Source organism: Terrapene carolina, unplaced genomic scaffold (assembly GCF_002925995.2).
Source record: "Terrapene carolina triunguis isolate 2854851 unplaced genomic scaffold, T_m_triunguis-2.0 Scaffold66, whole genome shotgun sequence".
Classification (NCBI taxonomy): Eukaryota; Metazoa; Chordata; order Testudines; family Emydidae; genus Terrapene; species Terrapene triunguis.
This window is the reverse complement of record NW_020664417.1, coordinates 43,043,246-43,067,352: the sequence shown is the minus strand read 5'-3', so window position 1 is coordinate 43,067,352 and position 24,107 is coordinate 43,043,246. Positions and strand designations below refer to the sequence as shown.

Here is a 24,107-nt window from a genome sequence, read left to right as displayed (position 1 = left end):
TCATATTTCTGGGGGCTGGAAACCTTTCATTAAAAAAAGAAAAGCTTCCAATCTCACACTCACATGACTAGGAGCTGCAGCCATAAGCACACATGTATGCCTTAATCCAGGTCTGTCCATGGATATATCTTAACTCCACTAAGGTGGAGGCCAAGTTTGAGGAGCCCAGCAAAGCATGTGCAATCATATTTTGCACAGCTACATAGATGTTGCTCACAGATTAAGGAGGAGTTGAGTATATCAATATTCCTCTGCTAGCACCAATTCAAGACTTGTAGAGGTAGCAGCAAGACATAGCACAGTGGCAATTGTGGAGTGTAGAAATATCAGAGAAGTGATATTACTGGAGGAATTCTGTGCCAAAAAATAAAAAGTTCTGTGCACAATATTTTAAAATTATGCATATTTTGTCAAAACATCACAATTTTGACAGTGGGAGCCTGGGGGTGGGGGCCATGAAGGAAATCACAAATTCTGCAGTAAAAATTTAAATCATATGCTGAATATTAATCCTGTACAAATTCTGCATTGCACAGTGATGCAGAATTCCAGCAGTGCAAGAAAGAGCCTTACCTCGGACGAGCACTCCTGTACACAACTTAAAGTCAAGACCAAAGGAAACCCATTAGGATGCTTGCTAGAATTCTTCCACTAAAGACATGCATAAGAAGTATACACAAGATAGTCAAGTTCAAGACTACCATAATTGCTACCCTATCCAGAAACGGACTCCCAAATGTAAAGTCACCAAGGGAACAGTTTAATGTTGACATAAAAAGCATAAATTAGTGGCATTTTCTTCCTGGAAATAATACATTCATCATATGAAAGCCACTGAAGAAACAGGTTGCTTTCTAGCTTGGAAGACTATTTTACAATTAACAGTTGAATTCTTGAACCCCCATTCCAGATATTATGTGATGTTAACACAGAATCTGAAAACTTGAGGCATGGGATGTAGAACAGATTCAGTTCACAACAAATGGAGATTCTAGTAACTGTCTGAGGTTGTGAAACAGTACTAGAGAGGTTAAATACCATTAATACTCTTGTAATACGACCAGTCTTTCAGTGCTTCCCCACCACCATTAATTTCAGGATTTTTTTTAAATGCTAACACAACAGGGAGTTTAAGTGAAACAAAAACCAGAAAACCCCACAACACTACTTGTAATTCCATCTGTGCAGTTCTGAGGCCACCCTGTTTCAATTATTTGGTTATTCAGTGCAGAAAGTTAAAGATCACAGAAAGTATAACAGATTTTAATACTCCATTAATACTATAGATTAAAAAATATTGCATAGTCTTATGCATTTTTCCTAAAACATTGTTCTCTGTAAATTAAACAATTTTTATATAAAAGACACACAACCCTTTAAAACATTTATAGCATTCACTACCTCGATCTTCTATCCTTTTTTGATTTGTCAGTACATTTGTCCATAGTTTTCTCATTATCTCCTCTGCACTTGGGACAATACCATTTCCCCTTTGGTTTATAGGTGAGTCCAACACATGAAAAATGAAACCACTCAATGGGACACTGTTCATTGTCACATCCTATCATTTCTCCATAGGACACTTGGTTACATAAGCAGTAAGTTGGCTCATTGGGATCTATTGCAAATTCAACAGGTGAAACTTCTCTTTCTTGTTTGGCCTTGGAGCGTTTCTTTTTCTTGGCCGATTTGGATCTCTTTTCTTTAGGTGGCTGGTCATCGCAGTCTTCAATCCCATTTGTTATATGGCACAGATCACGACTTTCGCTGGTCCGCTGGCGACGGGGTCTACGCGAAGATCTTTCTGGTTGGCAAGATTCCACTTTTGCCTTTTCTAGAGGCTTTTCGTTATCTGACTCTTGGAAACACCGAGAGTGGGTCTCCATTTGCCGGGCCCTATTCTCTACCAGTTCAAGCATCTGAGTAACTATTTGAATTTTCTCATCTCCCAGTTCTTGGCTGTTGATTAGTGCTCGCTGAAGATGCTGTTGCAACCGTTTCTTCTGAATGGGATCACTTTCTGTCTTATATTTCTCATAGACATCATCGATTTCTTTTAATGCTTCTATAAAAGATAAAATCAGCACAACAGTTTTTAGTCAAGGGGGAGGGAGGAAGAATTATGCATCACAAAGTGGAACATCAAGAAAATGTAGATACATTTCATCCAAGCGGTAGTTCAGTCTAACATGCATACCATATACTTCAATTAGCAGAAAACTTGACCTACAGCCTATGTTCATGGAATAAATTAAGTATTTAGTGCTACTCTAAAGACAGGCCCTCAGATAAGGAACTCTGATTTAATGATCAACAGAACAGTCTGCTGCAAGAGTTTTTGCAAATTGTAAGGAACAAAAAAAGCTATTCAAAACACTGGAAAGACTAGCACGCAACTGGCAGGAATCCTTGGTACACGCTAGATTGCAATAGTTAAGAGTCCAACTGACAAGCAAGGAATCTAGAGTTAGCAATTCCCTAGCCCATCCAGTGGTAAAGACAATAGAAGGGGGAAATTTTCTGTAATGATTAAAGCAGGACTTACTGCTCTGCCAAAGACTAGTTAAATAGCTTCTGTACGATTAACCTAACCTCAAAGGGCACTGAAGCAGTGTTTGTAATGCACAGCAATCCGCCAAAGAATTACAGTCATGCATAGTTCACTTTTGGCACTGAACAGTAATAGGGTAGATTAAAATATGCAATATTAAGAGTTTCTTTAATATATAGGGTGGATTTTTGGGGGCTATTCCAGAATAGAAAAGTGTCCATCTACAATGTCTAGGGATAATGGGCCAGATTAAGAACAGTCAGCTTTACCAATGAGTTTAGCTTTTTTCTGCCGTTTTGTTCAAGATAGACTTTTTGAAAATTTAGCCCTAAATTAGGCATAGTCAGTTATCTATAGGTTCAAAAAGTGACTGAACAAAGCTACTTTGATGTAGGCCAACTATAAGTCAATTTAAGCATGTCCACACAAGCTTTTCCACTGGTTTAATGGAACCAATTTAAAACAGAATTTGGTTAAACTTGTGTTTAGACAAGGCCTCAGATTGTGAACTTTTCAGGGCAGAGGCCACATCTTCCATGTTTGGTGCATCACAGAACATTTTCAACAATACAGAGACAATTTTACTAATTAAGTGTTCACTAAACTTCTAGAGGCATTTGCAGGACTGAGTATTGGTTTATTCTCTCTTTTTTTTTTGGTTTGGCAAGTCATGCACTATCATGCCTCCCTCTTCCAAAACAGCAACAAAGAATCTTCAGTGCAAGTTATGAGTGCACTGAACTTCAATTCTCTTCTTTTGTTTTGTTAGAAGTATTCTTCCCAAAACTAATGGTAACCTAGAACCTTTATTACACTTAAAACAACGATAAAGGCTATGCTAAACATTAAATAGCCAACTGCTAATATGATATCTTTAAAGTCTTATGTACAGTGTGTCACTGTGGTAATATTAGATACAGAGTTGTGACTTACTGAAGTGTCAGTGGAAAAAAAGTACAGGCACAACTGTCCTGTAAATAGTTTGTCTGTAGTGTTTTCAGTGTAAACATACCCTAGGTTGCAAATGATGCAGGTAAATAGCTTATATAACAACTGTCCCCATTATAATAAACAGACTTTGCATGTTCTGAAACTTCATGAAATAGCCTACTTACATCTAAACTTAAACTGACAACATCCCTTTGAAGTCTATACATGAGACGTGTCCTCTACACTATTCCACCCAGCGGACTTGAAATCCTAGAGCAGTGTTATCCAAAAAAAGTCAGTGGAGTCCAATCTCCTCAACCCAAAGGCTGAACATATTACTTCATAAAGGTCAAGGGGCTGCTGTCAATGCTCTGGAGTAAATTCTCTGTCCTGTGCTGCTCCCTTTGCCATTCAAGTGAAATGGGAAGGAGAGGAGGTACCACTTGCAAGTCCCCAATGGGGATTTCCTTTATGGGGGAATCCTGTGGAATGGGTGTTTCCACTGAAGTGCTACAGTGGCACAGGTGTAGGCGCTACCTACACAGATGGGAGGGGTTCTTCCATCACCCAGATAATCCACCTTCCAAAGAGACAGTACCTAGGTCGATGGAAGAATTCTTCTGTCAACCTAGTACTGTCTATATCAGGTGGGGAGGGGCGTGTGTGTGTGTGTGGGGGGGGGGGAGTGTTGTGTAGGTTAGTATACCTGCTTTCTAGGGGTGTGTGAATTTTTCACTCCCCGAGAAACATAGCTATAACCGATGTAAGTTCCTAGTGTAGGCCAGCCCCCCAGACATTGGAACACAGTGCATGAGAATGTCAAGTGAAAATAACTAGCCTTCTGTTTCTCTATTTTTTATTCTTTGGATCACTTTGTAAGATTTCTCCCCAAGAAGGGTGCCACAGGTTAAGAACTATGGGACTAGCATTTGTCACATTAGCAACTGAAATACAAGAAGCAAGCCGTAAGAGCACCAGTTATTTAAATGTTCCAGTTTTAACAATTTAAGGCATTAGGTAACATTGATTAAGACTTTTTTATAAGTTTGATTTGACAGTGTTCCTTTAATGCAACTTTTAACTGAAACGGGATGTGGGATGGAGCCAGTATACACTCCTAAATATATGCAACTACTTTGGGTAAGCTTCCACATTGTGTTCTGACCCAGAGTTTAGATTCTTTAAACAATAAGCCATATCTACACAAAAACTGTATGGCTTTAACAATCCAGTATAGTTAAAGCAGTACAACTCTCCTAGTCTGGACACAATTATACCAAGTATAAATATGCTTATATAGCTTATTCCCATATGGGAATGAAAATAAAATATGCCAATATAAGGCACCGTATACCAGTATAACTGCATCTATTTTGGTAAGACGAAAAATCTCACTTATAACCAACATAGTAATGTCATTACAAAAATCATGCAGACCAGGCCTAAAACAGGACCTTGTTCTGATATTAAAATATAAAGGGATAAGGGATTAGAGGAAGGGACCACCACAAAATTAGGATGTCCACTTTATTCCTTGGGTGCATATTTTAGTTACTCCACCCATGTTTATCTACAGATAGTTTCTTCAAGGTTAACCAAATTTAAGAGGATTTCAATTATTCAAATCTCACGTATCTGAGCTCCCCATTTATTCAAAACAGTGTGATTTCTCCAAACTTCCTAAACTTAAATTAGCCTGGACAAAGTTGTGCTTTTTCCCCCCCACAAAAGGTTGCTGTAGCACTTGGTGGTTCATCCCTCTCAAAACTAAACAAGACACTAAACCGGGCCTGGGAAAAAATAGCTACCCTAGTTTCCTGGAGGACTGGGACAGGGGTGCAGTACATTCAGTCCACTCTTACTAAAGTCAGTTCTACACAGTTAGTTAAGGGAAACCAAATCTGAAAGCCAGTTTACTTGGTGGTACTGTTCTACCTGTCTTCGATAGACCACTTGTCTAGGCTTTCTTGGGTTAGATACTTTGATGGTATTTGATTACCTGATGCTGTACTTCAGTTTACACTACAGGTTAAGCTATTTTTCATAATGTAGCATTTCTGTAAGAGATGTCAGAGAAAAACTCTCTACTTCCACAGAGGCCAGAGTTTTTTCTTGAGAGCCTTTTCAACCTGTATATTGCTGGTTTGGGAACATAAGCCAGATAGGGGTATTTTAAATTTATTCTTGCAATGCAATTTACAAAAAGGGTACACCCTCTTTATTTCTTCGTGTTTGAGACAAGGGATAACACATACCAAGTTCCTTCCCTCTTTTCCCAAGCTCCTAGACTCCAACCTCACCACCACTGGTCACTGATGCTGCTTCTTGATAGCAATAACAAGGGCAGAAAAACATTCAGAGAAAAAAATTTCAAGATGCTGAAATGTTATGGTTAAAAGCGAAAAAGCATAAAAATCAGGGTTTTCAGAGCTATGGCGCTTGGCAACTGCAACTCAGCCATCATGCATAGTACGAATAAATGCTTGCCTCATGTCATAAGTTTAAGACCCCCTATAGAGAGATCACTTTAGACTGAAGGTTTGATCATGCAAGACAGATACTGTTTGACTAGAGGTCAGAAACCTGCCCCCCATGAAGCAGCACCAACAATTTTAAAATGGTCTAAATTATACTAGCCATGCTATCAAAATGTCTTCAAATTGGTCTGGGAGAAAATCCTCTGAGGTTCAATGTTCCCGAAAAGCAATAAAAATAATATATAAAAAGCCGTAACTAGCTATGAGGCCAACAGGGAAAAACAATTTCATGTTAATGTATGTAACGAGAATATATATCAATTCTTAGAGATTGAATCGACCTAATAGATTCAGAAAATGGTTGCTCAGGAACATCCACATAAGCTTGTGTGGCTAAGGGTACGTCTACACTTACCGGAGGGTCCGGCGGCAGGCAATCGATGTTCTGGGATCGATCCCGGAAGTGCTCGCCGTCGACGCCGGTACTCCAGCTCGCCGAGAGGAGTACGTGGCATCGACGGGGGAGCCTTCCTGCCGCGTCTGGACCCGCGGTAAGTTTGGACTAAGGTACTTCGGATTCAGCTACGTTATTAACGTAGCTGAATTTGCGTACCTTAGTCCGAAGTGGGGGGGTAGTGTGGACCAGGCCTAAGAGAAACTGCTAAATTGTTTGACCTTGACAACAGGATTCAGTGTACCTCAGCAAATAAGGTATTAATTAGAATGATAATTCAAACTCAGGAAAGATGCACGAGACCAAGCTTTTGTAAACTTTCTGGAATCCAGAAATTTAACAAAAGCTTGGTCTCATGCATCTTTCCTGATTAATCAGAATGATAATTCAAAGAACATCTTTTCAATTGCCATACAGGCCACCTTAAGGAAATTGACAACTTAAATATCTCCTTTCACCCAAACTGAAAAGGATTAATAATATTTTGTTACAAAGCTGGGTAACATGTATCCAGTTGTGCTCTCTCTAGTCTTTTAGTTGATGCATCATAAAGATTGCATCAAAAACTTATTGCTAAGAGGGGGGAGTGCCAATCTTGTATCTCTTCATTCTTTCAGCTGATAATGCCACTGAGTTACAGATCCAAGCAATAATCAGAATGAAGGGCTTTAGGATAGCCCAAACAAGAATCTGAGTAGCTTGTCTGGAATGGAATGTTTTAAATCTATGTTTAATTTACACTTCAGTTGCAGATAACATTTTAACTACAGCTCAGATTGTTTTGCTGTACTACAAATTGCTTCTAGTGTTTAACAAAGGAATTGAGTAAGACAATGTTACTAGTTTGATTATTCCTTATTCCCCATTCTTTGAACAAACCTAAACATTTAGAGTGATCAGGGTCAAGCATGTGACCTCATCTCAGAGCAGCGAATGTTAATTGTGTTTATATTCAAGGTAGTTTAACAAACAGACTTTTGATCCTTTACCATGTCAATGAATATTACTCTATGATAAACTAATGCCTCAACATACACACAGAACAACTAAATTACAGCTGCTGTGGGAACTATGAATGACTTTCACCTTTAGGAGTCCCAACACTACATTATTGATTCATTTAAGAAACATTTGCCTGTAAGGTGGGCTCCTAGATACTACGCTAATACAAATAAATTCTTGATAAAAACAGAAGTTCTGGGGCAGTCCACATTCAAAGAGGTTCATTTGAACGCAACTATTCAGTTGTGCACTAAAGTCATGCTGCATTGTACAGCCTAGTAGATAGAACTGGAAGTCTTCCACTGACTTACTGAGACCCATGTAAATTCCTTAACCAGTACCACTGCCCCGCCCCACCCCTTTGTAAAAATGGGACAACACTTAAGCATCTCATTTAAACACCTAGAAGTTATGTCACCTTTCATCCAAGAATTTCATATAGCTCCATCCCACAGCACACTTTGCCCTACAGATCATGCTAAATGTGAGGTTCCAAGAGTGGTGTGGTTAAGGGACAAGCAACTCCTCAAGGAGCAATTTCACAGCCTAGTTTGCCTCACGCTACAGGGTACAAAATGCCAGACAACATACACACTGGGAACTGAATGTGCAATCTAATAAAATCATAGCAGGCCGGGATTCTGGAAAGAACAGCTTGTCAGAATGAAGAGATAGAGGAAAACTATGAAAGGTTAAAATAAACCAACGGTGGGGGGGAGAAATAGCTCAGTCCTTGAAGCACTGGCCTGTTAAACCCAGAGTTATGAGTTCAATCCTTGAGGGGGCCATTTAGGAATCTGGGGCAAAAATCTCTCTGGGGCTTGGTCCTGCTTTGAGCAAGGGGCTGGACTAGATGACTTCCTGAGGTCCCTTCCAACCCTGATATTCTATTAAACCAATAAGACTTTAAATTAATCTTAGCCAGTTTAGAAGGTATTACCAAACATGTGAGTTAACCATGAACTACATATGCAATAGTTTCCTCAATAGGGTGCCCCCTCCCCAGATTCTTTTCTAGAAAGATAAATATACTGTAATTAGTCAAACCTGCTTGCAGCATTACTTCTAAACTCAATTCCTTGATCCTCAGAGGGGATGTCTTAAATCCACCGTGCCTTTGCAGTTGCAGATAAAGACCTAGACTCTCGTGCACCTAATCGGTATGTCAAACAGCCAAGCGGAATTTTACCAAACTTTCTAGGAGGCGAGTTCTCTGCTCTAGACCAGTGCTATTTTGCCCAGCACTCTCCCGCAAACCCCTCAGCACATGATCTTCCCACCGGAACACTGACATAACACCGAGCAGCTCAGAGACTTGCCCACGCACGAGTCGCCGGCCAGCACATGTCACCCTGCCCAGGCTGGGGCAGAGCAGAGACCCCTTTCAGAGAGACACCACCAGAGAGCGGCGGCCTGTCAGAGCCAGCTCCGCCGCACACAGAAGGGCTCCTCCACCCCCAGCTACGGGGGCTCCCGCAGCTACCAGACGGGGGAGGGGGAAGAGAGATATAGGAGCCGCCGTCCGTTCCCCCCCCCCCCCCCCCCCCCCCCCCGACTCCCTGGGGGGCTGAAGCCCCGCGCTGCCCGCTTCCTCCCCAGCCGGGAGAGGAGCCGCTTCCCCCGCCCCCAGAGCCTCTCCAAGCCTCCCTCCTTCCCGCGGGCGCAGCCTCCCTCCCCGCGGGGCTGGCCGTCACCCCTCCCCCAAGCGCAGTGGGTGACAGGCTCCGGCCACGCACTGGGACCAATAACCAGCCCCTGACCCGCAGCCGCCGAGCCGGGCCCCGCATCCCCCCAGACACCGCCTCATAGACCGGACTCCGCCCCCTTCGGCCGCGTCTCAGTCTCCCAGCCGGGCCCCGGCCCGCGCTCACCTTGGCACTGCGTGTCCAGCTCCCGCAGCAGGGACACGTTGCGCTGGATGTCCAGCGGCAGCGACTCCACGCACTCCAGATAGTCCTGCACGTAGAGCGAGAGCAGCCGGGCCCGCTCCCCGCCGGGCCCCGCCAGCGCCGCCGGGCCCGGCACCAGCTGCGGCCCCCCCAGCATCATCCCCCCGCGCCAGCAGCACATGCACCCCCGGCCGCCCCTCCCTCCCGGCGCTCACACCCCGCCGGGGCGCCCCTGGGCCGGACCCCTGGGCCCTCCCGCCGCTGCTCCCTGCAGGCTGCGCACGGGGCTGGCCGGCTCCGGCTCTGCTCCCGCCGCTGCCCCCACGGGGCGGGCAGGTCCCGGGGTTCCTGGGCTTCCCCCCGCCTTGGCTCCGCGGCCGCTGCCGAGGTAAACCACTTGGAGCCCCCGCCCCAGGCCGGACGGTGGACTTTGCGCATGCGCGAGGCCCTGCCCTAATAAGGCGCGGCTGGCGGCGCTGTGAGGGGTTCGCATTCTCCCGCCTTCGCCTCCGGGCCGCTCCTATTGGTTCGGGGACTGGACGTGGGTGGGGAGGCGGGGCTCTCTTAAAGGGAAAGTAACACTCCTTCCAGCCCCTTCCTCCTCAGCCCTGCGTTCTCTCTTCTGCTCTCAGAGGGGCTCTGCCCCACGGGGTGGCTGGCAGACAGGGGCCGCTTCCAGCGTGTGGGCGGTGGGACCCTCTGCCGTCCCCCGTCCCCCATAGGCTGCGGCTTGCCCCGTACTTGGGCAGTGCCGGCCTGCAGAGAGCTGGGGGCAAGAAGGGGGCGTGTCACACTTTTTAAATGTAAGTGGGGCAACGCCACTGCCCTTCTCCATTAAAAAGGCAGGGGGTGCACAGGTGTAAATCACTTTCACTACAGGTTGTGTCTCAAGGCACTTGAATGCCATAGCTGCGCCTGGTGATGATGAGGTGCTGTTATACGGTATATTTTGAAAACTGATGTTTCTTCCTCCCCACACTTTCCCATTCATGGTTCCTGGGTTCCGTCACCCATCTACCTTTGCATGCAGGGCCGGCTCCAGGCACCAGCCCACCAAGCCTGTGCTTGGGGCGGCGCCTGGAGGGGGGCGGCGCGGCGGGGCGCTCCGGCCTGAGAGCGGGGCCGCGACTGGGCTCGCCGCCCTCCCCCCGGCGCTCCAGCCAGTCGGGGAAAGCGGAGAGCCGCGGCCGGGCTCTCCGCCCTCCCCCCGGCGCTCCGGCCAGTCAGGGATTGCGGGCCCGCGGCCGGGCTCAGCGCCCTCCCCTGCCGCAATGGGGGGGGGGGAACGACACGGCTGGTGGCTTTTTTGCCTAGGGCGGCAAAAAAGCCAGAGCCGGCCCTGTTTGCTTGTTTCTTCATCCTTGCAAGATGATCTCTGTAACATACTGTAACTAATTTATTGATATAAATTTGCCACAACTTGTGGGGGGATGACGTAGAGGTATATCGCCTGGCCTTTGAGAGGACAGCCCTACGGGAGGCTTGGCCTTGAGATCAGTGGTCTGGCATTCTCGCCCCATTCCTGTGGGGGGGCGGCCCAGAAGGCCTACTATGATATGTCTGCAGGGCCGGCTCAGGCTTTTTTGCCGCCCCAGGCAGCAAAGGGGGAGGGGGGGGAAGCTCTTCAGACATACAGGGCCGGCTCCAGGCACCAGCGCAGGAAGCAGGTGCTTGGAGCGGCACGTCCGGGTCTTCGGCAGCAATTCAGCGGTGGGTCCCTCAGTCCCTCTTGGGGCGAAGGACCCGCCGCCGAATAGCTGCTAAGGAATGAAGCAGCGCAGTTGAGCTGCCGCCAAAGTGCCGCCGATCGTGGCTTCCCCCCCGTCATTTTCTGCAGCCAATTGCTGGCCCATATGATCCACGTCCCATCATGGCCGCGGTTCCTCTCTGTAAGGGCCTTCACTTGGTTTACCAGTTCCCGCAACACTGTACGGTCTTGAGTGGCCTGGTCCATTAACAAGCGATTGGTCTCTTGTGCAGCCGCACTGCCTCCTGTTGGGCAGCTGCCTGGATACGGGTAGCCTCCTGCTGGCCAGCCATGGCTTGTATCAGTACCCGCACAACGTCTTCCATTGTGGTGGTGTGTGTGTGTGTGTGGGGGGGGGGGGGCGGGAACCCCTCTTTTTTTCTTTTTTTTTTTTAAAAACAACAACACCCTCCTTCTGCCATGCTGTGCACACTAAATCCCACTCCTAACACCAGTTGTGACAAAGTTCCTTCTCTGCCTTTGTGGGTCCTGCGCTTATTGGTGGATTTGCTTGCCCCTCAGTTTGGCCACTTTTGCCAGTGGCTCAAACCTGCCGTTCACTCAGCTAACCTCATCACTGGCCAGCATGGGTAAAAGGAGGAGAACAATCCCCGCAGTCTCTGCTGACCCCCTTAGTGGGTCGGGGGACAGGCCAGGGACCTTCCTCTCTGGTGGGACCCACAGTCCAGGTCCTCTTGTATCAAAATAGGGAGTTGGGGAGATGGGGGAAACCCAGGCCTGCCCTCTACTCTGGGTTCCAGCCCAGGGCCCTGTGGATTGCAACTGTCTACAGTGTCTCCTGTAACAGCTGCATGACAGCTATAACTCCCTGAGCTACTTCCCCTTGGCCTCCTCCCAACACCTTCTTTATCCTCACCACAGGACCTTCCTCCTGATGTCTGATAACGCTTGTACCTCGCAGTCCTCCAGCAGTACACCTACTCACTCTCAGCTTCTTGCGCGCCTCTTGCTCCCAGCTCCTCACATACACCTCACTAACTGAAGTGAGGTCCTTTTTAAAACCAGGTGCCCTGATTAGCCTGCCTGTCCTAATTGATTCTGGTAGCTTCTTAATTGGCTCCAGGTGTCCTAATTAGCCTGCCTTAATTGGTTCCAGCAACTTCCTGATTGTTCTGGAACAGCCCATTATCTTACTCAGGGAAAAGGGACCTGCTTATATCTACCTTCTATCACTCTCCTGTAGCCATCTGGCCTGACCCTGTCACAGTAGATTATGGTTTTGACTGTGCTGGATTCTTGAGACAGAAGGCTTCATATGGAAAAGGAACAAGCCAATTTTGCCCAAGAAAAATAAGAATCTTGCTGACATGTTCCTACAGTAGCAGTCCCTTTTTGAGGGGAACAGAGAAGTATACAAAGAACCACACCTCTGCAACAAAGGGAAACTCAGCAAGTTTGTGAGAAAGAAGTATGCTCTACAACTTCAGGAAGACTCAATGACTGATGATTCTGGACCCTCATAATGATATTTGCATGTGCTTATGTTCATTTTCCCTCCAGGTCAGGCAATAAGTATCCTGAAATTTGAGTACTATTTTGAGTCAATGGTCGGCATTTACTAAATTCAAATATTACAGTCACTCCACTGATGAGTTAAAGATTCTTGGAAGTTCCTAGGAACCTCTTGTTAAAATTTTGCCACCAACCTAAAGTGAAACTTGAGGCAATTTTTTAACCTTTCACGAATTCATTGTCCTTCTGGAAAAATGCTGAACCATCCCTTCCAGAGATGACTCATCTCTGATGAGGATGAAAAAGAGAGTAACTAAAAATACTGCTGAAGAGCAATTTTTTACTTATGAAATAATCAAGTAGCCCTCACTGGCAGGTATCTTTAAATATTTCCCAGGGAGGCATTCGCTGCCACCACCACTTCAAATTACCCAAGCGGAACACTGTGCTATACTACCAATATACATGTTTTTCAAAAACAATGTATTAGTATTTCCAACGAAGTATAGCTTTGTCTTATTCTTTGGTTCTAGTTTTGACATAACATTTTTGTTTAAACAAGGAAACAATGAATGGAATGACCTCTTCCTAGCAAATTCTCATAATTTGTACTCCATCCTCATCCTCCTTGACCTGTCAGCCACCTTCAACACAATCAGCCATGCTCTTCCTGAAATCTTGTCCTCCCTTGGCTTCTGTGACTGTTGACTCCTGGTTCTCCTTCTACTTACCAGTCCAATCACTTCTTCAGGTGTCTTTTGGAGGATCCTCCTTTTCCCCTCCTCCACATGTCTGTGGGGGTTCCACACAGCTTTGCCCTTGATCCCTTTCTTTTCTCCCTCTACACCTTCTCTCTCGGTAATCTCATCTGTAAACACAACTTCAACAACCAACTTTATGCTGATGACTTACAAATCTCTCTCTCTCTCTTCCAGACCTCTTTCCTTCTGTCCAAACTAAATATCTCTCTGATATCTCTTCCTGGATGTCTAACTGTCAGATCAAGCGCTAAATGGCTTAAAGAGAGCTCATAAGCTTCCCCTCAAACCTTCCTGCTACCTTCTTTCTCTGTCACTGTGGAAACCACCACTATCCTGTCTACCACTCAAGCCTGTAACTTGAGCATCATCTTCAACTTGGACCTCTCTAGGTCCTCACATCCAGGCTACATCTAAATCTTGATGATTCTTTCTGCATAACATCTCTAAGATGTGGTCTTTCCTATCCAGCCACACAGCTAAAACTCTTGTCCAAGCTCTCATTATCTCTATTCTCGATTACTTTGACATCTTCCTCTCTGGCCTTGACAAATGCAATCTTGCCCTGCACATATCCATTCCAAATACTGATGCAAAGATCATTTTCCTAGCCCATCACTTTGACCATGTCACCTCTGATCCCTCCACTGGCTCCCCCTTCTCGGTCACATTTAACATAAGCAACTTGTTTTCACTTTGAAGGCCCTTCACAGTCAACCTCCCACCCTGGCTGTCATCTCTGATTCTCTATCAAGATGTCAGCCTCCACCACACACTTGTTCAACTTTCAAACAAGCACCTTTGTGCTTTCTCCCATGTTGCCCTTCACTCTTGGGAGGAGCTGTTTGTAAACATCTGCAAAAACTACCTCATTATCCTCCTTCAATACTATCTTTAAAATTCTCCTTTTCCATGATGCCTACAAACAGCTCAACAACTGTTAGGCTGTTGGTGTGAGACCACTGCCTATCATGCTGACCTTCAGGGCCGGCTTTAGGAAGTGCAGGGCCCGATTCGAATACCCGGCGGTGGTCTGGGTCTTCGGCGGCATTTGGGCGGCGGGTCCTTCACTCGCTCTGGGTCTTCCGCAGCACTGAAGGATCCGCTGCCGAAATGCCACCGAAGACCCGGACCGCTGCCGGGTGAGTAAAAAAATTAAAAAGGCGCCTAAGTTAGGCGCTTTTCTTTAGGGCGCAGGGTCCTCTTAGGCGCGGGCACGGGGCCCTCTTAGGCACGGGGCCCTCTTAGGCACGGGGCCCAATTCGGGGGAATCGGCCTAAAGCCAGCCCTGCTGACCTTATTGTCTCATTGTTTCCTTGTGCTGTCCAGACTGTGTCTGTATCTATCTGCTGTCTCTTTTCTTTTTTAGATTTTAAGCTCTTTAGAGTAGGGACTCTCTTTTTGTCCTGTGTTTGTACAGAACCCAGCACAAGGGAGTCCTGGTCCATGACTATAGCTCCTTGGCACTATGGTAATACAAATCATCATATTAAATAATAATAATTCCTCAGCCCTTCATCCCTCCTCTATCCAAACATATTAATCCAAGGCATGATATTCCTCACAGATCAAGGAGGGAATTTTTTTGCAGAAGATTATTAAAATATTGGCAACACCTAACGGAGTTACTCTGCATCATTACATCTCTTAAAACACAATGTCAAAAACACAAGAAGAGTTAGAAAAATGGGAGAGGGTGGTTACATCTGTTTTTCTTCTTATGTAACAAATCTTTTTTTCAAATGAACTCATCTAAGATAACAGCACAGCAAGTAGCTTTGCAGCCAATTTGAGCCCAGCCTACTAGAGCCGCACTCAGTCGACTGCAAGTGGCAATTCTTTAAAAGGTTCTAGTTTCAGATGTCAGAGCTGAAAATACATTTTCTGTAACATCAACATTGCTGGTGGGGAAAAAATATTTAACTGGACTCATTGAAAGTCAGCTATATATTGCCTTATTTATAGACAATTGTATGTGGTACTTGCAAATCCTCACACACCATTTTCAAGTCATCTATCTGCAACAGCACTCAGTATAATATTTCCACTCCTTTCTCACTGATTTTTATAAATGTTGAAAATATTACCAGGCAGCAGTTATTTTCAAACATGGAGGTATCTTAAATGCAGGTAGAATTGAGTGTGTCTGATTAGTCATGTGAAAGCAGTACGTTATTCATAATCCTAGATCACTCAGAATATACTCTTCATTTTCCTAATGTTAGCATAGGTCTTCAGTCAATTCAGTCTTTTATCCCTACAAGAAAGGGGAATAATATTTATTCTAGATAAATCTATACAATCTGACACCAGACTACAAAATATTACATGGAATATGAAAACAAGTTTAAATGACTAGAATACATGTCAAGGGAAACTAGAAAATGGAAACACATCCTCTGTAGTACTGTAGTAGCAAATAAAAAAGCCATCTAAATGGCATGTAAAATAATAGCTAAGGGTTGTCAATTTGGGTACAACACATGACATACAAATTTGTGTGAAAAAATATGTTTATATAGCAGAGATAGAAGACCCTGAAGACAACATTTTTCTTTGAAGTAGATGTGGGAGCTGCTTCCACCAATAAACAGAGATACCAAAGCAAGACGTTCGCTCCCTACAGCCTGAGAGATCACAGCACCAGCTGATGAAACTAGAACACTGAGATTTCATTACAGTTTCTCCCAAAATAACTTTACAGATCTATGCCATCCCTCAGTGCTTTCTTTATGAATGGTTCTTTGACAGAATTTTGTTATTTGATTCATTTAACATAGCTTCACTAACATATGGCTGTTCAGTATGACAAATTAGAGGAGAAAAGAGGTAAAGAAAGAAACAGTATAAAATGGTGGATGAGTTTCCAGATTGTAATAAAAATGTCTGCTACATATACTATTGGTTTAGAAGCTCAACAAGCTCCACCTCAGAGAGGCCCCAGACTCAGATCAAGGCTCAGGAACAGCCAGCAATTATCTGAAGATATTATCTTGTCCTTCAGAATCTCAGCTTGCTTTCTTAAATTTTTAAAGAAAATCTCTATCTATTATGGTTGAAGCAAAAAACCTCAGAATGCAAATCTCTCAGTGCAGAGATGTGTCAGCAGAGAGCCTGGAACAACAACTTTTAGAGATCTGAACTGTCTTATTCATCTCAGTGAGAAGCTAAGGCAGATGCCCCATGATTGGAACATGGGAATTGTAATATTAGATCAGACCAAAGGTCCATCTGGTCCAATATCCTGGACAGTGACAAGTAACAGATGCTTAAGAGCAATGTGTAAAAACCTATAGTAGGCAGAAATAGAAGTAGTCTGCCCCCCCTTAGGTCTCATACTATAATAGTTAATAGATTGACTTAAGCCCTGATGCACAGGTTTAAATTCTGGAAGGGATATTGTCATAATTAATTACGATAACTCTGGATATTCTGTTTATATGGATATCCATATAAATGTCCATTCTCTTTTTTAATCTTGGTAAGTCATGATGATCATTTAAGTGTTAATATTGTTAACTATTTTATCCCTGGTGTAAGATAGAAGAGGACAGATCACATGTCTGCATAATTTACTGTGAGGAAAGTATCTTTTTGGTGCTAGGTGATGTTTGGGAGATTCACTAACTTTTGTTTTTCCCCATCAGGAAGGACCCCAGTCCAAGGAGTCTGGCAGGGACCATGAGCATATAGAAGCCCCACCAAAGGGGAATCAAGTGGCAACGCTATCATATTTTGAACACCCATACAATTAATTGTGAGTGAGGTCTCATTGTGGAGATTCACGTGGGTGGAACTTATTTTGTGGAAGTAGCCTGGAACAGTACCACCACTTTTCTTCCTGCATTCAGACAGAGAAAAAGTCAGAAACAGAGAAAGCACAAGGTAATTTGGACAGCATTGAAGTTTGACACAGAGAAAAGGGAGCAGTTCAATTACTTGTTAGTAGTCTAAGGTAAAAAAGCCATTAAATAAACAAGTTTAAAGGGAAAAAACAGCTTGTAATTAAAGATAAAACCTAGATCAACCTATTACCTTGAAGCTACCCCTTTGATACTATATCAACCTAATACCTTGTCCAAATCACATGTCCATTCAAATCAATAGAAAGCCTATGGACTTTTCACCACTGTGTCATATAGCCCTGATAAAAACACCTGAACTCTCTTTACACTAAGCTTTAACTATTGCTATCACTAGTGGTGCTGCACAGGTGGAGCAGTACTAGTTGCATTTCTGCCACTGCACACAAGCCTACACAACTGCAATCTGACGGAATATAAATATATTCTGAATGAATCTAGTGCCTGCTTCCATTTATGTGACTGGAACTTCCCATGTGTCTGGTGAGCAGGATTTGAATTTATTGATTGATGCAATAAGTTCCTCCTAATGTTGCTGATTCTTTAGTTATATTGAAATCTATTTTACTCATCTAATTTATACATCCTTAGTTTGCTTAATCAAAACTACCATTTGCTCCAGATATGTGTCATGCTTATTCTATCTGCATCCCGTTCTTTGAAATGCACCTGAACTGTTTGAAGTCCTGACTTAGACAATGGAGGAATTAGTTATTTACTTGCAATAATTAGTTATGTCAAGGTTTACAGCTGATCAAACCAGTTATCCCTGACATGTTTAGGAGCATATCTGTCAACAATTCCCCAACGCATACATTTCTTCCTGCACCTATATATAGAAGTGACTTCCGGTAAATTAATTTGATTTGATCCACCCAATCCATTCTGATGTTAAAGATTTCCTTGTCATTCTCTATCGATGTGTGGCTATTTGTTCTTCCAACCGCCTCTTAAAATCCAGTGAACAATTTAACTGCCGTACTTCCATGGGGTGCCCTGCAATACCCCAAGAACTGTTCAAAAGAATTGAGCCTCAGATAACGATTGCAGCATTTAGTTGCTTTCGCTGCTTGTGCTCGGGAGGGGCGCTGGCAAAAGGTCGGGCGTTCTGAGAATGAGCCCCGTTCTGTTGGTGCGGCGGCGGGAACACGCCTGCGCACTACCTGCGTTCCTGTGGGAGTGACGGGCAGCCCATCCCGCGCCCACCCGCTCAGCCCGGGGGGCTTCTCGGCGGGGAGAACGTGAGCCGGCGAGGCGGGTCACTGCACGCTGCGGAGCGAGCGGCACTCTCTGCCCGGGGTCCGGGGACTTTCCCCTAGGCGGGCTCGGGAGCCCTGGAGGAACCGGCGCCCTCAGCATGTAGCCTAGAGAGCAGGTCTTCAGAACGCCCTATTAATCCGGCTCTGCGGGCTGCCTTATATCGGCCTGCATGTAATAATGCTTTACGGTCACGGTGAGCAGTGAGGCCACGGGCCGCAACCCCACACACCCGACCTGTTTATCTTACAGCGCCCCAGAGACCCACACAGAGAGCGGTGCTTCGTGTCCGGCTTAAACGAAAAGCAACTGCCCCAGCTACAGACAAACATTTACCTCAGAGCGTCAGACCCTGTTGTGCACATCACGTGTGAATACATTATGCAGATTAACATTGCCATGGCCCCCTCCCTTCCCAATGGGGTGGAGCTGCAGAGCAGAGTTTGCAACGGAGGGACGGGGTCGGGATTTTTTTTGTGTCCCACTACACTCGAGTTATGTCAGAGGGGCTGCAGCACAGCTTCTTAATTCTGCTCAGCGAGGAGGGGATGCTGGGCGCTATGGTGTGCAGACGCTTTGGTAGCAATGCTGGTGTCCGCTCCCAGCTGTTCCTGGTCTTCAGATCCTCCTCCTTCTTTCAGCACATCACTCACAATCCTTCTTCTGCACGGACCATCACCCTTCCCTCCTTCAAACGTGGGGGCCCGGAGGGCCCAGCTCGCTGCACCTGCCTTGGGCCACCGACTGGAGTCAGAGTAACACTAGTGAACCAACTGGTCTTCCACCACAAAGTGATGATTCAACGGGGAGCACAGTACAGATGCAAGCAGTTGCACCCTTGCTTCATCTTGGTTCCTTCCAGGACTTTGTTGTAGGCGGCAGGGCCGACGAGAGGGAGGGGAAGCCGGTACAAATGGTGGTCCTGGAATAATGAAGGCTCAATTAATGTATGTTTTGGTGGGTGATTTTTAAAAAACAAGCCCTAATTAGCCCAACAATTGCACACATCCATCTCCCATTAGGGGTAGTTTTCAGGCTACTCATGGTATTATCAGGCCTGGGGTGTTTACAAGTAATGGTAAATATTGATGACTTTGACATAGCCAAAAGGACAAAAATTAACATTAATACCAAATTTAGCTGTCTGAGTTTGCAACGTCTTACACTCGACTTGGTGGCATTTCTCTGTTTGGATGCAACATAACTTTTGAATGTCATATTGGATCAATTCCAAAATTTCAGGAACTGTTCTAGGCTTTAGTAGGCAGAATTGTATTGATTTGGGGTAAAATCAAACCAGAAGTGGGAAAAATGGGGACACAGAGAACGGCGATCATCTGTTTAGCAGAGCCACAATTTCAAGCTCCTGTGCAATCTATAGATCAGGGGTCGGCAAGAAGAGGTGTGCCAAGTCTTAATTAATTTAAGGTTTTGCATGCCAGTAAAAGGTTTCGCGTGCCAGACCAGCAGCGCAGGCGGCAGAGAGAACCCCAGACCGGCAGCAGCCCTGCTCAGCCCGCTGCCAGCTGGGTTCTGTCCATCCAGGCCGGCAGCGGGCTGAGCAGGCCGGCGGGCAGGACACCGGCTGGCAGGGGCCGGTGGCTGGGACCCCAGACCGGCAGCAGGCTGAGCGGTTCATCCCACTGCTGGTCTGGGGTTCCATAATCCAGGCTGAGCAGGGCCGGCGGCCAGGACCCCAGCTGGCAGCAGTGTGCCACTAAAAATCAGCCCGCGTGCCGCTTTTGGCATGCATCCGCAGGTTGCCGACCCCTGCTATAGATCAAACAATTATACCAATTAACACGTTCCAAAATTAAAATCCCCTTATCTCACCCTGGGCTCCGCCTATCCCCCACACAGAGTTTAATATATTGACACCTAGAATAATTTATTTCCCAGACAGAAAAAAGAAAAATAATAATCGTGAGGGAAGCAGGGGGATACAGAGCCATGGTGTAGGCGAGTCAGAGAAAGGGGAATCCTGCTGGGGTGGGGTGGGGAAGGGCACACAGAGCTCCTGGCATATAAGGCAGAATGGGAGTCCCTGGGATGGGGAGAAAGGGAATGAGGGCACACAGAGCCCCTGGCATAGGGAGGTGGGGGACATACACAGAACCTCTGCCAGGGGTGGGGGGAGAAAAGGGGACCCTCGCATATTGTGGAAAGGGGAAAAGGAGGGTATGGGGGAGGAAGCATGGGATGAAAGAGAAGGGGAATGGTGGTAGTGGGAAGGTTCACACAGCCTTTGCCCCTTAGCATGGATGGAAGGGAAATGGGGAATTTTGGTATGGAGGGAGTGGGGGAAGAGGGGACACAGAGCCCCTGGTACAAGGTGAGGGAGTGGAGTTGTAGAGAGTACCTGAAATAAAGGGAATGGGATGGTGACACCCTGGGAGTTTTTGAGAGGGAATGGATGAATGCAGGGAGCCCCTGGTACATGCAGAGACTTTGGCCTGCAAAAGCTAAAAAAATGTACAATTCTCTAGTATCAGTATATTGTCTGATGTGATATCTGGGGACTGTGACAGATATTGATATCCCATGCAGTATCTTTGGGGACCACTGTATTAAATTTATGAATGGTTTATATATGATTGTGTTCTGCTTCACAGCTCCTCCAGGAACTAAAAATAGTGGAGGGTGATTAAGGAGTGCAAACATCTCCAGGGAGATGTCACCCACTGGGGTGTATTGGTAAATGGTATAGTCAATTGCATGACCACACTTTGGTTGATTATGAAATAAACGTAAGAGACCAAATAACCAATGTCAGTCAGGTTTATTACTATATGTCAATAATAGTGTAGTACAGGAAAAAGGTTCTCGTGCAATGTTGTTATATTCATGGGGCCCTACAAAACTCACGGTCCATTTTGGTCAATTTTATGGTCATAAGATTTTTAAAATCATAATTTTCATGATTTCAGCTATTTAAATCTGAAATTTCACAGTGTTGTAATTTTAGGTGTCCTAACCCATAAAGCAGTTGTGGGGGGGGGGGTCGCAAGGTTATTGTAGGGGGGGGCTGCGGCACTGCTACCCTTACTTCTGCACTGCCGATGGCAGTGGCCCTGCCTTCAGAGCTGGCCAGCTGGAGAGCAGTGCCTGCTGGCCGGGAGCCCAGTTCTGAAGGCAATGCTGTCGCCAGCCGCAGCGCAGAAGGATGGCATGGTATGGTATTACCATCCTTACTTCTGTGCTGCTGCCTACAGAGCTGGCCCTCAGTCAACAGCTGCCACTCTCCGGCTGCCCAGCTCTGAAGGCAGCAGCGCAGAAGTAAGGGTGCCATGGTATGGTATTGCCACCCTTACTTCTGCTCTGCTACTAGTGGGGCACTGCCTTCAGAACAGGGTGACTGGCTAACAGCCGCCGCTCTCCAGCCGCCCAGATCTGAAGGCAGTGCAGAAGTAAGGGTGGCAACACTGTGACCCACCCTTGCGGCCCCCCCTGCAACTCCCTTTTGGATCAGGACCCCCAATTTAAGAAACGCTGGTCTCCACCATGAAATCTGTATAGCATAGAGTAAAAGCACACAAAAGACCAGATTTCACAGAGGAAGAGCAGATTTCACAGTCCATGATGTGTTTTTCATGGCCATGAATTTGGTAGGGCCCTATACATTTGCTTTACTCAAAAGGTGTGCTCCCAAAGTTACACCCCTAAAGTTATCTTCTTGTACCCTGTTTACAAGTGAAAGATACTGTGTACATCTTACAAAATTAGATTTAACCAATCGTCTTTCTACTTTGTTTTTTTGGGTACCAAGGTGTACACCTTATCTCTTTGTTCTGAACAGATGTGTTCCAGGTACTACAGGGTGAGAAGGCACCTCCTAGGTCTGTACTACGGTAGAACAATCATATGTTTTGTCCTCTTCCTTTGCGACATTCCAATACAGGACTGTGAGAATAACTCCCTGCCTGTTGCTATGGTAAAATCATCATATTTCCCAATCCTGACATTTTTCCTATCTACTTTAAGCTAAAGCTTACTTCAGCTAAAGCAAGGTGTTATGGGATACTCAGCATAAATGAACTGGATAGTAGTAAAGATATAGATCAATTTAGCCTATATAACTGCTATAATATTTGTGTTTAATGCTGTTTGTGCTTACTGCATACGAATAGATATATGAGGTGTGGACATATTAATATGATAAATAGATTAGATGCATGTTAGCCAGCATATACTGGTCAACATATCCCTGCTTGTTGCCTTGATAATTGTTATAGTTAAGCCAACATCTTTGCTAAATTAATATGTAAAACAGTGGTGAGGGCCTTTATATGTAACTTGTTTTACCAAACTGCGTAAGTGACAATACATAATTAACGCAACTAAAATTAATACACCTTATAACACAAGCAAAGTGTGGGAAATGAGTATTTCAAGATTCTCCATCATGGATACGGTCATTTAAGGCTAGTTCTGCCTTGTGCATGTCATTGCTAATCTGAATAATGTGTGTCTTTTCTGTTTAGTAATAATTTTAAATTTAAAGTGAGTGGATCAATATGCCCATTAAAAACTGGTAGGTAAGTTTCAACTTCATCCTGTTATTGGGTCTCACTTCCTATCATAGATTCATTTTGAAAACTGGAATAGGCATTATTACAGTGTGTCCCACAGTGCTATAAACATGAGGAGTAAAACAAAAATATGGAATAATGACGCTACAAATGAGGCCTCCATTTATAAATTCCTTGTAATTAGTTACTACATAGTCCTGCCCATCCATATTATAGGTTACCCTTACTGCTGGTTGTCACTATGTGGTAAGCTTCCGTGGGCAGGAGACAAGAGCAGTTTAGCTTTTGATTCAAGCCATCATGGCCACACCCTGAAGTTGCAATACCAAAGCATTCCTGGCACAACAAATTATATGCAGTGCTCCTCAAGTTTTCATTGCTGCATGTTACACCTCTAGTTGAGGTAGAGCCAGTTGTTCTTTGTAGATGCTGTCTTCCAGATAACCTACTGAACAGACAGTAGCTTATTTATCAAATATTGCTGTGTTGTGATCCAGTATTGATATTTATATATGGGACCAGGCACTGAATAAAGTTGATTTGAATAATATGTGCCTTGAGTAGGATACAGTGTCACTGACCCCAAATTACAAATTGTGCTAAAGGGAATTTGCCTACACAATTTAACATATTGCCAATTTACCGCTTTTTCTGTTATACATGGAGGACAATATGATTTAGCTAATAGTTTATTGCTAATAAGGGCAAGCAATTTTCCTTTTTTAATATTCCCTAATGAGCTGGTTGTGGTAGTTAACATGTACAAATAATTTCTTTACCTTTTTATTATTTGTTGCAATTAATTTAAGTTTTACTTGTGTTTTGCTAAACAGCTTAGCAATGTTTTGCGTATTATACACCACATACTGTATTGGATTTTTTAGTAGTGAGGCCTTGAATGCCATGAATTATGGGTTTAGAAATGGTTTCTGCTGCCTGATGCTCAAAATAGTTAATTTTTTAAAATATATTTTTCATGTTACCCCTGTTCCAAACAGACATTCTACATTCAAACAATCCTGAAATGTAACCAATAATTCCATCTAGACTTAGAGTCTCCTATTTGAAAGGTTTCAGAGTAGCAGCCGTGTTAGTCTGTATCCGCAAAAAGAACAGGAGTACTTGTGGTACCTTAGAGACTAACAAATTTATTAGAGCATAAGCTTTCGTGGGCTAC

The 24,107-nt window shown here is 44.8% G+C and overlaps 1 protein-coding gene across 1 annotated transcript; it reads right to left on the bottom strand.

Annotated features, from left to right (window-relative positions):
* Positions 1-472: 472 nt before the first annotated feature.
* ING2 (inhibitor of growth family member 2) lies at positions 473-8,660 on the bottom strand. The gene is made up of 2 exons (XM_024194056.2): positions 8,462-8,660; positions 473-2,065 (listed from the first exon to the last, which is right to left on the bottom strand). Exons 1-2 carry the CDS (start codon positions 8,472-8,474, stop codon positions 1,398-1,400), a joined length of 681 nt encoding a protein of 226 aa, XP_024049824.1. The 5' UTR covers positions 8,475-8,660; the 3' UTR covers positions 473-1,397.
* Positions 8,661-24,107: the final 15,447 nt, after the last annotated feature.